This window comes from Molothrus ater, chromosome 15 (genome assembly GCF_012460135.2).
Source record: "Molothrus ater isolate BHLD 08-10-18 breed brown headed cowbird chromosome 15, BPBGC_Mater_1.1, whole genome shotgun sequence".
Taxonomy (NCBI): Eukaryota; Metazoa; Chordata; class Aves; order Passeriformes; family Icteridae; genus Molothrus; species Molothrus ater.
The window spans coordinates 12,931,482-12,947,582 of record NC_050492.2 but is presented as its reverse complement, the minus strand read 5'-3'; the positions used below and the strand labels follow the sequence as shown (position 1 = coordinate 12,947,582).

At 56.7% G+C, this 16,101-nt stretch overlaps 1 protein-coding gene across 1 annotated transcript; it reads left to right on the top strand.

The window, feature by feature from the left end:
• The first annotated feature begins 1,178 nt into the window (after positions 1-1,178).
• On the top strand, positions 1,179-14,600 carry LOC118692124 (LON peptidase N-terminal domain and RING finger protein 1-like). The gene is made up of 13 exons (XM_036391755.2): positions 1,179-1,620; positions 5,283-5,401; positions 5,800-5,922; positions 6,118-6,243; positions 6,875-6,978; positions 7,550-7,590; positions 7,741-7,837; positions 8,946-9,060; positions 9,696-9,817; positions 10,222-10,380; positions 10,847-11,009; positions 11,095-11,241; positions 12,363-14,600. Exons 1-13 carry the CDS (start codon positions 1,257-1,259, stop codon positions 12,558-12,560), a joined length of 1,878 nt encoding a protein of 625 aa, XP_036247648.1. The 5' UTR covers positions 1,179-1,256; the 3' UTR covers positions 12,561-14,600.
• Positions 14,601-16,101: the final 1,501 nt, after the last annotated feature.

The window sequence follows — 16,101 nt, the reverse complement described above, 5'->3', positions numbered from 1 at the left end:
CTGCTCCACAGCCCAAACCTCCCCCAGCCACTCCCTCAGTGGGGCACGGGTTTCACCAGCACTGATGTCCCACTCGTGATCTCCCTCCCTGAGCAGCCCTGCCAGTGTGTGCATGGGGCTGGGTTGTTTTTGGGGACACACAAATGAGCCCTTGGGGAATGTGCTTCATCTTGATCTACTAAGCTCCAGATTTCAGCTGTTTTTCTCGGCACCTGCTGTGCAAGAGCTGCTGGCTTTTTGCTGTATGACTGTGTGCTCAGGGGATGCATCTCCCTTCTGATACCGGGTCCATCCTGGGGGTCTGTGAGTGGGAAGGGCATTGTCCACATAGAGGGTCTGAAATCATTCGGTTCTGGGTAAGTAGAGCATCTGAGAGAGATGTGGTTTCCCGTGTACGTTGGAGGAGCGCCCCTACGCCCCCAAACGTGATGAGTTTCCATGGAAGGTAATGCAAAGAGGCATCGGGTGCAAACCAGCCTCACCAGCCTGCCCTGCTCTGGAGCACCACAACAGCCAGCACCCCACTCCCACTCTGGAGAGCCTCAGACAGCTGAGGGAGCCCAGGTATCCTGTGCCAGGACTCCTGAGCATCCCACTCTCCTATCCCCATCACAGAGCACCCTGTGTCCCCAGGACTTGTGCCCCAGCCCTGCTCCACAGCCCCGCGGATACCCCAGACAGCCCGCACCGTGAGCGGCTCCAAAGTGCCCTGGCCCCAGTCTGTGGCATCCCGAAACACCGCCGGTACTCTGCACCTTGGTCCTGCTTCGGCGCGCCCCGTGCCCATCTGGGACAGAGCTCTCCTCGCCCGGCTCTCGGCTCCAGAGCCGGTGTCCGGCTCGTACCGCACCCGGCCGCTCCGGGGCTCCCCAGCATCCCCGCCTGCCGGGAACGGGCAGCGGAGCCCCCAGCCCCGCGGCTCGGGGGGTCGGCACCCACCGGCACACCGACCCCGCCGGGCCCGGCTCCCCTCCCCGCGCCCCTCGCCCCCGGTTCCGCGGGCTCCGTTACGAAACGCGGCCGGGGCGGGGCGGCGCGGCCGGCGGCGGCCAATGGTGGCCCGGGCAGCCCCGCCACCGGCGCCTGCCCCGGGTCCCTCCGGCGGGCCGGGCCGGGCCGGGCCGGGCCGGCAGCCGCAGCCTCAGCCGGGGCGGGAGCGGCGCGGGGCGGAGCGGGGCGATGCGCGGGGGCGCGGCGGCGGCCGGGCCGTGCGGGCACCGCCGGCTTTAGGGAGGACAGCTCCCCCGAGCGCCGCCATGAGCGGCCCGAGCTCCCCTCCGGCCGGGGAGAGCCCCTCCGCGCAGCCCCTCGGGCTGGACCTGCTGAGCTGCCCCTGCTGCCGCCTGCTCCTCTGGGAGCCGGTGACCGCGTCCTGCGGGCACTCCTTCTGCAAGCCGTGCCTCGGCGGGGCCGGGCCGTCCCGCTGCCCGCTGTGCCAGGAGCGGCTGGAGCTGCCGGGCATCGGGGCGGCGAGGTGCAGCGTGGTGCTGTGCGGGATCCTGGAGCGATGCGTGCCGCGGGAGCGGCGCCTGGCCGGGCTGGCGGAGCGCGTCCGCCACCGCCTCGCCCGCGGGGACGCGCGGGAGGCGCTGAGGATGGCGCAGAGAGGGGTCGAGCTGGGTAAGGACCACTGGGCTCGGCGGCTGGGAGTGCGGATGGTGGGCTGAGGGGTGCCAGGGGCCAGCCCAGCAGCCCGACAGACGGGGATGCACGGGCTGGGCTGTTGCAGCAGGCGAGTACCAGTGCGGGTGACAATGTAGGTCACCGTGTCCCTGCGGCTCCGTGCGCTCCAAGCCTGCACGGTCCCGAGCGGGAAGCTGGAAGTGTTGTAAGGCAGGGCTGGTGGGGATGGGGATGGGAAGGGGGGATTGCTGGGCGTTTCTTCCATGCCCGTGGATGTCCCGAGGTGCTGGGGGCGGTGGGCTGCCCGACAAACCGCGCTGCTCGTCCCCTGCCCGGGCCGGTGTCCCATCGGCCACGTGCTCCTGGGGAGGGACGAGCAGCGATACTCACTCACATCGTGCAGGATTTCAGGGTCAGAGAGACAGCTCTGCCCAGGGGGTGACCATTATGTAAAGCGGCTGGGACTCGTCCAGTCGGGGATGGACACGTCCTCTCCCCCAGAGCCTGGCGAGGACACAGCCCTGGCAGAGCTCCTGTGCCAGCCCCATCGTGCAGGTCAGCCCGGCCCGGCCCCTTCTGCAGCCGGCCCTGGCCAGACATTGCCCTGCAGGGCCAGGATCGGGCCCGGGGGCGGGGGGGGAGGTGGGGTTTGATCTGCTTTAATGTGTGGCTGTAAGTGGATTTCTTGGAAAGTAAATAAAAGGGGGTTATACAATGCGTCTGGAGCAGGGGGTTGGGGCGACGGAGGCAGAATTTCCTTTCTCCGCGGCGTTTCTATGACAGCGCTGAGCTCTCCTCCCGCTCTTATTCATCGCCTGCTGCGAGACAAGTGCCAGAGGTTCAGGCTAAGCCTGGAAGCGAAGGGCTGAGCGGACCGGTCGATCCTGGTGTTGGCAGCAGAAAACAGGTCCTTTTATGCAACCTCCAGAGGCATCCGTCTCTCCCTGCACACCCTCCTTCACAGTAAAGGCTCATGCACGCTCCTCCGGTACTCATTTGCCAGCCTTTTGCCTGGTTGACGTGTACAATTAGACTTTTCTTTAAAAATCCTTTGCTAGCGTAAAGAGGAAGCATTGCAAACTCTGTCCTCACTCTTCCCTGCACGTTCTGTTCCCCGAAAGACAGGAAAGTCTGGCTGAGGGCAACAAGGAAATTGCAGTCACAGGCTCCAGTGAACCTTTGCTTGCTGGGGCTGCCAGGCTCAGTGGGTGGTGCTTTCAGGATGTGTTTTCCAGCTCCTGCAGCCAGCTTTCAGCTGCACACTTTTGTTTTTTTACAAGCTGCCTTTCACTTTGGAACAGAACCACTGATAAATGTTTGACCCATGGGGATGTTTTATTTGTGGCTCAGTGTGGTGTGATGGGTCAGCTTGCAGTGCCCTGCTCAGCCCAGCCTGTCGAGCTGCTCGCTTTGCTTGGGTGGAAATAAACTGTCAACTTTTTATCTTCATTCTTTCTGAGTGAACATCAGAAAAATTCAGTGTAATGTGTAGCACAGGAGGCCCTCTGACATGCCTGGAGCGTGGAGGCTGGTGAGTCTCTGAGGCTGCCAGCTGGCTGATGGCCCTGCTGTGTAATGATATCATAGATCAAAAATAGCTGCAGCAGCAGAGAAATGCAGAATTCATTGCCCTGTTTTACACATCTGGGGTGTTTTTGGTTTTTTTTTGGTTTTTTTTTGGCCAAATCAGTTGCTTTATTTGCTTTATTTGCTTTATTTGCTGGGCTGTGCAAATGTTTGAATGGGTTTGCCCACATGGAAAATAAGCCTCTAGACTTTGTACCTATTTGTTCATCCCTACCTTGTTAGGGGCTGGGATATTTCATCTCTGGATGGGTGCTTGTGGGATGGGGTACTGAGCAGCAAGTTCCCATGTTTCCTCACTCAGTCCCTAAGGTCTTGGCTAGTATTATAAAGGAAAACAAGCTCCCAGGGACCATCATGCTGTGCTGCACAGCCCAGCATGGCCAGTGCAGCTTTTGCTGCAGGAGGGGCTGTGCCTGGCTCTGCTGCTCTCTGGCTTAGGGTGACACCAGGCAGGGAGCAAAGTCCCTCTGTGCTGGGCACGGGGGCAAGGAGGCAATAGCCATGGCAGAGTTTGCTTCTCTGTGATAAGAAGTGGTGGGTGCCTGGGCAGGGTGACAGCAGAGGCAGGCAGGGAAGGGCAGATGCTTCCTGCACCCAGCTCTCATGGAGCTGCCAGTCCTGACCTGCAGTTTGCTGGCAGAGCTGCATCAGCACCGTGGTTGAACCGGGCCAGGAGGAAATGCTGCTGGCTTTGGAAGTGCAGGAGAGACATCACCCACAGGGATGATTCCTGGTGATTGCTGATCAGCTGCCAGCCAGGCCCAGGGACCCAGATTGCCCCTGGGAGAGCTCCTGGCCCTTCAGCAAGGTGATGTTACCCACACCACATCGGCAATGCAGCAGCCGTGCCTGCAAATGGTGCCTAATCTATGATACAAGGCTGGCCTCAGTGCCAGCATCCTGCAGGGTCACCACAAGTGCTGGACCTGCCATCATCCCACAGGGAGCTGGGAGCCTCCAGTGACATTGGAGGGCATGGACATGGACATCCATGACACTGGAGGCCTCCCCAGATGCAGCAGGAAGCAGCGAGTCCCCAGCCCAGCCCCAGCAGCTTTGGGCTGATGCTCAGAGCTGGGGGATGCAGGGCTGGATGCACAGATCTGTTACCTGAGCTGGAGCACCAGCCCTGCTCTGGATGTAGGTCACCTCCATGAGCTGTGATATAACGGGGTGGGTCTGGGCATCTCTGCATTTCAGAACCCACAAACATTACCACACCTGGGTACTCCATGAGTGTGGGCTCTTGGGGTGCTCTCCCCAACATCTCCCAGCCCAATTCTGCCACTGGCTGTGCTGATAGGAAGGAAGGAAGGAAGTGCTGATAGGAAGGAAGGTCTTTATGTGGTTTTCTGAGGCAGGAAAGAAGAGGATCTCACTGCCAGTTTTTTAGGAAAAGGCAGGAGCGTGTAATGCTTGGTGTCATGCCTAGCAATGTCTGTGGGAGCTGTGCTCCCCCCAGCACCCTGATGTCCCATCAGTGACATTTTGCTGACAAGGAACTGGATTCTCAGTTCTTTCCCTCTTTTTTTTTGGGAAATCTCAGCCTTTTCTCATACTTGGAAACCCCAGGTAGTGTGGTGCAGGCAGATCCTTACACCCCTTTGGCTTCTCATCTGCCCCAGGAGGGCAGTGACAGCCAGGTGGGTCTGGGAATTCAGGTATCCAGCCCTGCAGTCCTGTTTGGTAACATGTTATTGAGACTCTGCTGGGTGAGTCACATCACAGAGCCTGCTGTGGCCACAGCCCTGTACGTGTATGGTGGAGCTTTTTTTGCTACATCCCAAAAAGATGGATGAAAGCCCAGATCCCAGCGTGGCTGAGCCCTGAGGCAGTGGTGGGGCCTCTTGGCTGAGGGTGTTTCAGGGAAGACGGGGGAAAAAAAAAAGGGAAGAGCCTCAAACAATTTAAAACTGGGTATTTAGGGGGAATAACTTCCTTGCAGAGGCTTACAAAGCCAGTGTCTCCTGATGAAGAGCACAGATGTGAGGCAGTGGCACAGGGACTGTCCCCCTGTGGTGGTGGCCTGTCCCCAGGCTGGTCCAGGGCTCATGTCACACGTTCTCTTGCAGCCCTGGAGTGCAGCTGCCTGCGGCTGTGCCGGGCAGAGGCCCTGCTGGCCCTGGGGCAGTTCCCACAGGCACTGGAGGACCTGGATGCTGTGTGCAGGGCTGAGCCTGGACACCACGAGGTGAGTGGAGGCCACATGGACTGCACAGGAGCAGCTTCCCCCTCTGCTCCATTCTCCATTGGGCTCATCCTGCTCAGAAATGCCCTTTGCAGAGCCACTGGGTTGCTAACCAAGGTGACAGGTGCTGTGTTGCTCTCCCAGGAGAGCTCTGGCACCTGTGTCCATCCTTCACTCCAACTCTCCCTAGGCTTGGCTTTTGCAGCTGCTGCACTTTGGAGAGTCCTGGGATTTTTAGGCAGATCTAATCAGGGGAGCAGTGACATGTCCAGGTGCTTTGGATGGATGGGAGCAGGGAGGAGGCAAAGGGACATTCCCTTGGGGCTGGCATGGGAGCTGAAGGGGGACACGCACTGCTGGTCACTGTCTCATAGTCACCACATGTTCTTTCTGCTCTGCAGGCCTTCTTCAGGAAAGGGAAGGTGCTCCTGGAGATGGGGCAGAGAGCTGAAGCCCTGCAGGCATGGGAACACTGCCTGACACTGAGTCCCCATTTCCAGCTGGCTCGGAGAGAGATGGAGAAGGTGGGTGGGCTCTGCTGTGTCCCTCTGCTCTCACATCATACAGGGAGATGTCCTTGTTCTCTGAAGGACTCCACAGAGGGCTCAGCCAGCACAGACACCAGAAGGGTGCTCTGGGGTAAAAAGGGAGCCTGGCAGCCCTCCCACCTCCTTGCTTTTTCCTCCTAGCATCCCCCAGCCCTTGCTTTGTCCTTGCAGATCATCACGGAAGCCGATGCTCCTCAGTCATGCACAGCTGCACACCTGGGTGATGCTCACCTGAGCTCAGCTGGTTCCCAGGTCGATGGAGGGAGCCCAGTGCTCCCATCTTCCACACAAACTCAGGTAAGAGCCTGCAATATCTGAGTCTGCAAGGAGACTTCGTGTCCCTCTGGGACATCCCAGTTGCCCAGTGATGGGAAAGGAGGTGTGATAAGGGGAGGTTGTGCAGGACATGTAGCCATGCTTACCTGCCTGTGTGCTGGGGTCTGCAGCTGGTGGAGGGTGGGAGAGCAGGTGTCATCAGGGCTGATGCTGTGGGGACTCAGGAAACAGAGGTGACTTTATCTCTCTATTCATCTCACTACGTACAGGGCAAAAAAAGAGGAAAACTAAAAGTGAGTTTCAATTTTTTTAATCTAAAAGACACTTGAGAATAGTTCAGACCTTTTGCAGCTGTTAAGGAAGTTTTTATTTTCCCCTTTGCCTTCTATAAACAAATTTAGCAGGCTTGGAGAGAGGAGGGAATTCAGAAGATGGGCTCAGGTACACCCAAATAGCAGTTGGTGCACTGGACAGAGTGAACCATGTTTTAACCGTGAGGTGGGCAGCAATGTCTGAAGGCCACTCTCCTGCTGTCCTGCAGATGGAAGCTGTTAATGTACAGTGACACAGTGACACACCAGAACACCTCCCAGTGCTTGCTGGGACAGAGGGAGAAGAGGGTTTGGGCTCAATTCCAACTTGCTGTGCCTAGGATCAGGAGGGAGAGCTGGCAGATGGCCGAGGGGGTGCTGGGTGTGAGCACAGCCAGGACAGATCCACCCTTCCCCAGCCAGAACCTGGAGACGGCGGCAGGGAGTCAGTGCCTGTTGGGTGAGTGTCATCACAGCTACCACAATGTTGTGTCATGCAAAATACTTGTTTGAAATCCATTTTGGCACCGAAAATGTGCTGTTTGCACTGTGTCCAGCTCAACAAATATGCCAGGGGCACGTGATGGGGCAACTCTGGCCGGGACATTCACTGCTCCTCATGCACCTGGGGAGGATCCACCTGATCTTCCTGTGTGAGCTTACACCTGACCTTTGCTCCAGCTTGGTGACAAGTTCTTGCTAAAGCCAGGCATCACTTGTTCCCTGTGTGGAGTCAGGGGAGGCTTTCTGTGGTTCCCATGTGTTTGGATGGGTTTTGGTTTAGATTAAATTCCCCTGTGGGGGACAGGACATGCCTTGAGCTGGGCAAGCAGCACCTCCATCAGCATTGACTTGCCATCAGTGTCCAGCCAGGTGGACATATAGCAGTGATGGCTCATGGCAGGTCTCCAGAGACTTCCATGCTGGAGCTTTTTGGGCCCCTTTGCTGCCCAATGCCTCAGTTTCCCTGCCTGCAAAAGGAGGAGAAACCACCTACCCCTACCAAGTACCATGAGACCTACTGACACACCAGCTATGTTTGAACACAGATGGGTTAATAGAGGGGTTTATGTTGAATTTCCTAGTGGTCTTGTTCTTCTTTGACACTTTCAAAGCACTTTGTGGGGCAGTTATGCCTCAGAACGAGGTCAGAAAGCAAATATTAATTTCCTATATTGAAATGGGGGATTTTCTTCTCTTTTACCACTAGATAACAAGGAGGAGACAGCAGCAGCAAAGTGTACCCAGCTATGCCTTGGGGAGTCACTGAGCATATCTGACTTGGAGTGCTCCCTCTGCATACGGTGAGTTCCCCTCCAGGAGAGCTTTTAGGATGAAGAATTGGCACCTGCTGGGTTTCCTTTACTGATGTGCATCTTTCTTCACATCTTAATAGCAAGCTCAGTCCTGAGAACTGCTGATACAGATAAGAGGGGAAGGCAGGGCTATGGGACACCCTGCCAGGCTGCAGGAGCTCAGATCACCCTGTCTCAGGGTGCAGCATCACTGGGGCTGTATCCCCTGCGACAGAGATGTGGAGCTGGGGATGTTCAGTGGGGTCAAAGACCAAAAGCAGTGGTTGCCCTTTGTACCTGCAGGCTGGGACAGGAAGGTGTTGCCCAGGGAAATTCCCTCCATGATGGGGATATTGCAGACCTAGAGGGGAGCATTTCGGAGCTCTTTGCCTGGTACAGGTGGAACAGGGAATGGGATAGAGCCTGTGTTTGTCTGTTGGCTCAGAGCTGGTGATGCACTGCCACAGGGCATGCTGAAACCAGGCTGCTATTCCTGGTGTGTCCCAGGACAGAGCAGTTGTGCAAGGGCTGCTGGCAGAGAGCTGGGTGGGTGTTGCACTGCCAGATGTGCAAGTTGGTCAAGGTCCTTCTGGCAGCTTTTTCCAGGTCTGTGCATGGGGGAGAGAGACCTGAGACTGCGTCTGGCCTGAATTATGTGAATTTGGGTCTCTTCTGAAAGAAGAAAACAGTGTTTAGGAGGAGTCAGGGCTTTCCTGAGACTTTAATTTAATTTCTGACCATGGAGCTACCTGTGAGCAACTTGAGCACTTGCTGCTGGCTCTGCTCCTGGAGCAGGGGAGAAGGAGGAACTTTCCTGTCACTGCCCTTTGGATTACACACCACTGTGGGTGTCTGGGGAAGCACAGACCTGGCAGGACCAAGAGGTGTCATGTGTGTACTGGTGGGATTTGCTGGGGCTCCATGGAGACCCTGCAGAGAGGGGGAGCAGAGCTCAGGCCTGGAACAGTTCTCATCCTACATCATTGTGCAAGCCCAGCAGTCTGAGCCCAGACTTTCTAATTAAAGTGCTAATTAAGGTCTCTCTCTGCCAGACTTATCTGTGCTCCTTTCCCTTCGTTGCTCCCTGCAATCCATTGACTCTGATCACCTTTTGCAGGATGTTCTTCGAGCCAGTGACGACGCCCTGTGGTCACACCTTCTGCAAGGAGTGCCTGGAACGCTGCCTGGACCACAGGCCCAACTGCCCCCTCTGCAAACAGAGCCTGAGAGAGGTGAGGGCACGAGTGCCACGGGATGGAGCCCAGGGGAGAGCTGGGAGCCAGCTCCAGCTGCTGGCTGCCTGCCCAGGGCTGGCTGGGAAGGTGCAGTGCTCTTCCATTAGCAGCTCCCAGGCACGGCGGTGTCAGCTCCACTCACATGGGAATGACCAGACAGTTGATAATTAAGACCAAGAGATTCATTTCCACAAGATGCCACAGTGATTTAGTGAGATTGTAAACAGGAGAGGGGAGAGAGAGAGAGACAGAAGAAAATGCTAATGACTTTAAAAAATGGAAATGGATGGAAAACCTGCTAGCCTGGAGATTTGATTTAATCTTTAATGAAAAGGGATTTGGATGAGACCATCAGGGAAATTAGGTTGTCATACAAGGACTGCATCACTGTCAGAGACAGGACGCTGTGCTGGACGGGCCCTGGCTCTGAGCTGTGTCTGGAGCTCTCGGTGGAGCTGACATCCCATCCTGCTCAATGGCTCAACATCCCCCATGAGGTTTTATCCTTGACTTTCTCTGGTCTAAAATTACCTTCAGTTCCAATAAAACTGAGCGTGATTCAGAGTTCAGCAGGGCCTCAGGGCTTCCTCCCTGCTCTTCTCCAACCTATTTTTGGGTCTAATTCCTTTCAGTACCTGAAGGCTGGGAGGTACAGCCCCACAGTGCTGCTGCAGGACATCATGCTGGCCACCTTCCCCACACAGCTGGCTGAGCGCCGGGAGCTGCACCGGGCAGAGATGGCAGAGCTCTCCAAGTAAGCAGGGACTGCTCCTGTGTGTGTGTGTGTGAGTGAGTGTGCACATGGGGACTGGAAGGGGCTCTGAGAGGGATGTCCACACCCCATACCACTGCTGTGGCTTGGTTCTGTTCAAGTGATGACTGTACCACCTCCAGGACCACATTGCAGCAGTGCAGTGTGGGTGTGGACATGCCCCATGAGGCACCTGGGGGTGAGGGACCATCTTTGCAAGGAGCTGTTTTGTGGGCAGAATCTGTCCTTGCTCTCTTGGCGAACCAGGTGGAAGCTTTAGTGTTACTCTGTGCTGGAGCATCACCTCTTGTGCATAAGGACACACCTGGTTTGGGGGAGCAGCTGATGCAGGGACAGGCTTTGCTTGGGGAGTTCTCACTTCTGTGGTTTCTCCTTCTGTCCCTCAGCCTGACCAAGAACATCCCCATCTTTGTGTGCACGATGTCCTTCCCTGGCATCCCCTGCCCTCTGCACGTCTTCGAGCCTCGGTACCGCCTGATGATCCGGCGGTGCCAGGAGAGCGGCACCAGGAGGTTTGGCATGTGCATATATGAGAATGGGAAAAGGTGAGCTCCTGGGCAAGCTGCCCCCTGCCCCAGCTGGTTTGCCTCTCTCTGCTCCAGCCCCAAATGTCTAAAATACTGAGTAGTTCTGAAAGGTTTCCCCTATCAGTGCCATCTCACAGATCGGCAGGGAGGGGGTGTGTTCCCCACAGTGCAGAGTGAAATGGGATCAAGGAATGAGGCCAGCACTGGAGCTGGACAGAGCCAGTGGTGGCTGTCAAATACAATTCAATACAATTCTTGGAACAGCTTCTGACTCAGGATGTCTCTGAGCTCCATGGTTCTCTGGCTGTGACCTCCAGCTCCTCTTAGTGAGCACTGAGAGGAGACTTGATTGAATCTCTGAATTTGCCCCTGCCCTGCCATCTTGTTCCTGATCCTTTTGGAGACGATGTCTTTAGGAGAAGCAGCTCCCTTGCCTCCTATTACCCCAGCTCAGCCCCTGTTTTCTGTCCCTGTGTCCCTGCAGCTTTGCTGACTATGGCTGCATGCTGGAGATCCGTCAGGTGGAGCTGCTGGCCGACGGGAGGTCCTTGGTGGACACCATCGGCCGGCAGCGGTTCCGCGTGCTGAGCCGCGGCCACAGGGACGGCTACCACACCGCTGACATCGAGTTCCTGGAGGACAGGAAGGTGAGGGCAGGGCTGGGCAAAACCCTGGGCTGCAGCAGGACAGATCCTCCCCACGGACACCCGTGTCCCTCTTGGCTCTGTCCAGGTGTCCGGGGAGGAGCTGCAGGAGCTGCAGTGCCTGCACGAGAGCACCTATCGCCTGGCCCAGCGGTTCTGTGAGCACGGGGACCTCACCTCCAGGCACATCCTGATGCAGCATGGACCACTGCCAGAGAAGGAGGAGGACATCCAGGTAATGCCCAGAGGGAAGGGATGCACCAAACAGAGCACCAAGAGAGCCTCTGAAGCAGTGCTGTTCCTGCACTAACCATCCTGCTTCCCTACTCGGCTTCCCCCCAGGATGAACAAAAAAATCCAGTTTTTCACCCCTGTTACAGCGTCTCTTATCCAGACAGTTGGTGGGGGCTTGTTTTGTAAAACTGCTTGATGTTTCTTTATGGTTTTAAACTGTTCTTGGAAACTGAGCACTGAGTTCTAAAATCTTTCCCAGAGTATTTTCTTAAATGAGACCTGAGAAACTGAACTCTGTGTGTTTGAAAACTTCTTGGGAAAAAGAAACCAAACAAATTGGCAGAGGCGAACTCTGCAGCTTGTTGAGTCTGCAGTCTCCTTTCTCACTGTGGTCCTTTGAGACAGCCATAGCTGGCCAGTGGTAAAGAGCTAAGAGGACAGGATCCAATTTGCTTATTATACTGTTCTGACAAATTCAGATTCTGTAGGAGAAAAGAAATCCCAAAATTTAATTTTCACTCCTTTAAGAAAGCGTTTCCTCTCTGGATCGTTACAAATATACTCTTGCTGGCTTGTCCCGGCTAAGGCTGTCCTGGCCAGGAGTCACATTAATGATGTGCTCAGGAATTACAAAACAACTCACCCTCCTTCAGCTACATTGAGCTTTTCCCTCTTAGTTTGGCTCAGGTTGTAGAAAAGCCACTTTATGAAAGCAGTGCCCAACAGCTCTGCCTGCCTGGCCTGAGCCTCACCTCTTCAAGTGAGAGCCAATGTCCCAAAAACACTGGCCATGCAGATTTGGCCTGTGTTTGCAAAAGGCACTGGCTGCAACAAGGAAATGCACAAGATATTTCATTGTCTCTTTAGGATAGACTTTCTCCCAGTTACAGATGAGATGCAGATGAGCCAGGAGGCTCCCTGGGGAATGCTTGTCTGGAAATTGAATTTGTTTGTCCAGCAGTTTTGAGCTTGGACAACAGAAGGGCTGTTCAGATGAATACCTGGCCGAAGCTGGCATGGCTATCCTGACCAGAGCAACTCTTTGCCACCAGCGATGGATGCAGCGATGCTGCATCCCCCTCGCAGCTCTGACGCGGGGGTCTCTCCCTCTCTCCTCCCCAGGCTTCAGCAGACGGCCCGACGTGGTGCTGGTGGCTGATCTCCATCCTGCCCCTGGACCCGTCCTACCAGCTGAGCCTGTTCTCCTGCACGTCGCTGCGGGCCCGGCTGTCGCAGCTGCAGCGCATCCTGACGGCGCTGCTGCAGCAGCCCCCGCCCCGCCACCTCCTGCCCGAGCGCAGCCCCCGCCGCCGCCTCTGAGCCGCCCTGCCCTCCCTGGACTCACCTCCGCCCTCGGCTTTCTCTCTGTGTGGTTTGAGCGTGGTTTGAGCCCCCTCTTCCATCCCCCAAAAAGTGACCTCAGCGATGAGCTGGGTGCTCTGCCCAGCTGGCAGCGACACTGTGCCGTCCGTGCCACCTCTGGAGCTGCTTGGTGCCACTGCTGCTTGCTGTGCCACCCAAGGGGATGCTGGGTTGGTCTCCAAAGCCAAAATCAATTGCTGAGTGGCTTCTGCACTGAGGAGATTCTCCTTAGGGGGAGGACTGAGTGCTGGGATTGCCTCAGTTTGGGATCTTCCACTTTAAAGGACAACTTAGGATCATCTGGTAGATGATCCTGATTCACATAGGAAATTTAGAGGCTGGGGAGAGGTGGCACTGGGGAAGCAGAGAAGTTCCAAAGGCTTCCTTTGGAGGACACTGACGGCTCCGCTGCTGCTTACAGCTTTGTGTTTGAACAAGAAGAAAGGTTAAATTAAACAATCTCAAACTCGTGGTCTTGCTCCCAACCACCTCCATGGCCACATGGTGAGGAGATGGTTCTCTTTGGATGCTCTCAGGTCCAGACCCCCCTTCCCACTGCTCTCCTCGGTGCTGTGCTGTTTGCTGGCCAGACCCTTCCCAGGACACTGCCAGCCACTCCCCTCCCTGCCAGCTCCAGTGCTGTGAAATGCCGTGGGAAGGGGAATTCTGTCAGCTTTGGTGCTTTTCCCCTACCCAAAGGCTGCTGTTCCCCACCCTGGCTGGGTTCAGGTTACAGGGCTGGACCTGGGGGCTGGGAGGAGCTGATAGCACAAGGGAGTTAAGTCTGGAAGTTTTGTTGTGAGACTTTCTGTTCCTTGACTAATGCAATTTCCCCCTGTTCTGTGTTTGTTGTGAACTTTCTGCTTCCTCAGGAGAAAATCAGGATCTCAGCCGAGGCTGGACCCTTGCACTTGGGACCCAGAATAGTTCAGGATCCCCCAAAAGAGCACAGAGAGGTCAAAGGGATCCAAATCTCTGGGTAGGAGGGAAGGGGCAGGATCAGTGACCCAGGGCAGGAGCCACATGGCAGGAGAGTGAGTGCTTGGCTGCTGCTTGTCTCTAGACACAGGGCAAAGACTCTCTGGCCAGACCAGGCCTCCATGGAAATCCTGAAGATTTGGGATTTTTGTCTTTCATCCATAATTTCAGTGGCTTTGGGGTCAGTTGTAGGAGTGACATCCACCTAGTTGTTGGATTAACACTGCTTCTGGAATTTTATCCCTGCATTTCTCAAAGGCACCACACCCCCTCAGAGAGCTGTTGGATGTGTGTGGGAGAGAAAATCAGGGCACTGATCCTTACTGCAGGTGTTTCTGGGCTGAGCCTGGGTGGGACACGGGCTCCAGAGAGGTCCCTGCTCAGGGCCACCACCTTCCCCTGTCCTGTCTCCAGGAGTGGGCAGTCCCTGTCCTCCTGTCCATCCAAGTGCCTCCCTGGAGTGACAGTCAGGAACAGGGCTGGCTCCCCAGAGCCTCTGTGAGCACAGGGCACCTGAGGACAGCTCAGAGCTGGATTGGCTCCTCACCTTTGAGCCACCGTGCTGGCCCAGGAGCACCATGACTGCCAAGGAGCCATTTCCCTGGGATGTCAGCTTGGCAGGGGCTGGGGCAGGGGATGAAGGGATGCTTTGCACTCCCAGGGCAGGTGGCAGGATGACACTGAAGTTCAGGAAGTGCCTTTCTTTCCCCCAGGGTCAATGTGGGCTCACCCTGTGACATCCCCACCCCAAGCCACTCACCTGCCCTGTGAGCTGCTGTTTCCCCAGGGCTGGGAGGTCCCTGTGGGTCCCTCCAGCAAGGGGTTGGCATGGGGGGGATGCAGGAGATGCTCTGTCACACTGGGGAGGAGCCAGGGCCCAGAGCCACCTCTGCTTTGGGAAGGGATCTGTGCAAATTGCTCCAGTTTGCTTGGAGCACCTTTGTGGTTTTTATTACTGTCTTTGCTCTTGGAGTTACATTTTCTTTCAGGTCGTTGAAATAAAGACCTTCGTTGTTGTTATTGTTGTTTTGTTGCTGGTGTTTAACTTTTGGCTGCTCATTAATAAAAGTGCTTGGGGATCCCCAGGGAGATTTGGGGACACATGGAGAGGTCACACCTTGGCCTTCAGACAGCAAGGTAGGCCCAGTTACCACGGTCCAGCAAGGGCAGGTGGCAACAAGGGGAAGGAAAATGTTTTTGCTCACAGAATGTGTGTGAAACAAGACAGGAGGAATGAGCCCCTGCCTGTCATTGCAGCTGAGGGCTCTGGGGAAGGATGGGATGGGAGATGAGCCCAGTGCAGCTGCTGGCCAGTGTGGGATGAGCCTGGAGGCAGTGTCCCCAAATGCTGTGGCCAGCATCTGTCCCTGTCCTGCCTCTGCAGCCATGGGCAGAGGGCTGGGAGCTGGGAGCAGGTTAGCTCCTGGCAGCTGGCATTAGGGGTGAGAGGTGATCCAGGGAGATGTGCATGGGGTCTAAAATGAGAGGGTGGTCCTGGATGGGAGGTGAGGTCCTGCTGGGACAGCTCTCACCTGTCTCCTGCTCCCATCTTGCCTCTTCCCTCTGCTTCCCAAGGTGCCATCCAGAGCAAGGACAAGAAGGGAACTGCCCAGCTGTGCTGTGCTCCTTCCCTGGGAACAGCTGCAGCAGAGAGGGAGAGGGCTCAGGTGGGCTGAGATGGCAGATAATCCTAAACAGGTCCCACCCCTCAGAGCAGCGTCCCTGCTGTGCCATTAATAACTGCCTCTCTGAGGAATTACACCTTGAATTCCCCCCAGCAGCGCTCCAGAGAAGCAGCTGTGCCCTGCTGAAGCCCAGCTGTGGCTGTGGCTGGTGCCAGCCCCTTCGGTGGCTCTGGCAGCCCAGGCCTGTGGCCGCTGTGTGCCCGGGAGCTGGAGCTGACAGGGACCCTGTGCCGTGTGTCCCTGCTCCCACTAGATGTCAGGAGGAGGCTGAGTGCGGGCCAGGAGCGAGGCACAGCGCAGGGGATGTGCAGCATCGCCTCCTGCCACAGCCTTGGCTTTTCTCTCCCAGCCCTGGCCCCGCTGGGCTGGCCTGAGCCCTCCATCAGGGGCAGGTCACTGTGAGTCCGTCTCCAGCTCCCCAGGCACACAAGGTCTGTGCTGCAGGCTCCTCTCCCCACTCCTGCCAGTTTGTTCTCTTGGCACTGAGGCATTTGGGGTGTCCTGCTCCCCATCATCAGTGCCCAGGCAGAAAGGGACCTGGGGGCACTGGTGACAGCCCACTGGCCACGAGCCAGCAGAGTGCCCTGGTGGCCAGGAAGGCCAAGGGCTCCTGGCCTGGGTCAGGAATGGTGTGGCCAGCAGGAGCAGGGAGCTCATTCTGCCCCTGTGCTGGGCACTGCTGAGGGCACACCCTGAGTGCTGTGCCCAGCTCTGGGCCCTCAGCTTGGGAAGGACCTTGGGATGCTGGAGCCCATCCAGAGGAGGCAACGAGGCTGGAGAGGGGCTGGGAACACAAACCCTGTGAGGAAGCCCTGAGGGAGCTGGGGGTGCTCAGC

Excerpts from the sequence above, each read along its gene's own strand:
- LOC118692124 (XM_036391755.2), top strand. The coding sequence starts at position 1,257 with ATGAGCGGCCCGAGCTCCCCTCCGGCCGGGGAGAGCCCCTCCGCGCAG. Across the intron at positions 9,061-9,695 it reads GCAAACAGAGCCTGAGAGAG|TACCTGAAGGCTGGGAGGTA; the intron begins GTGAGGGCACGA and ends AATTCCTTTCAG. Across the intron at positions 9,818-10,221 it reads GAGATGGCAGAGCTCTCCAA|CCTGACCAAGAACATCCCCA; the intron begins GTAAGCAGGGAC and ends TCTGTCCCTCAG.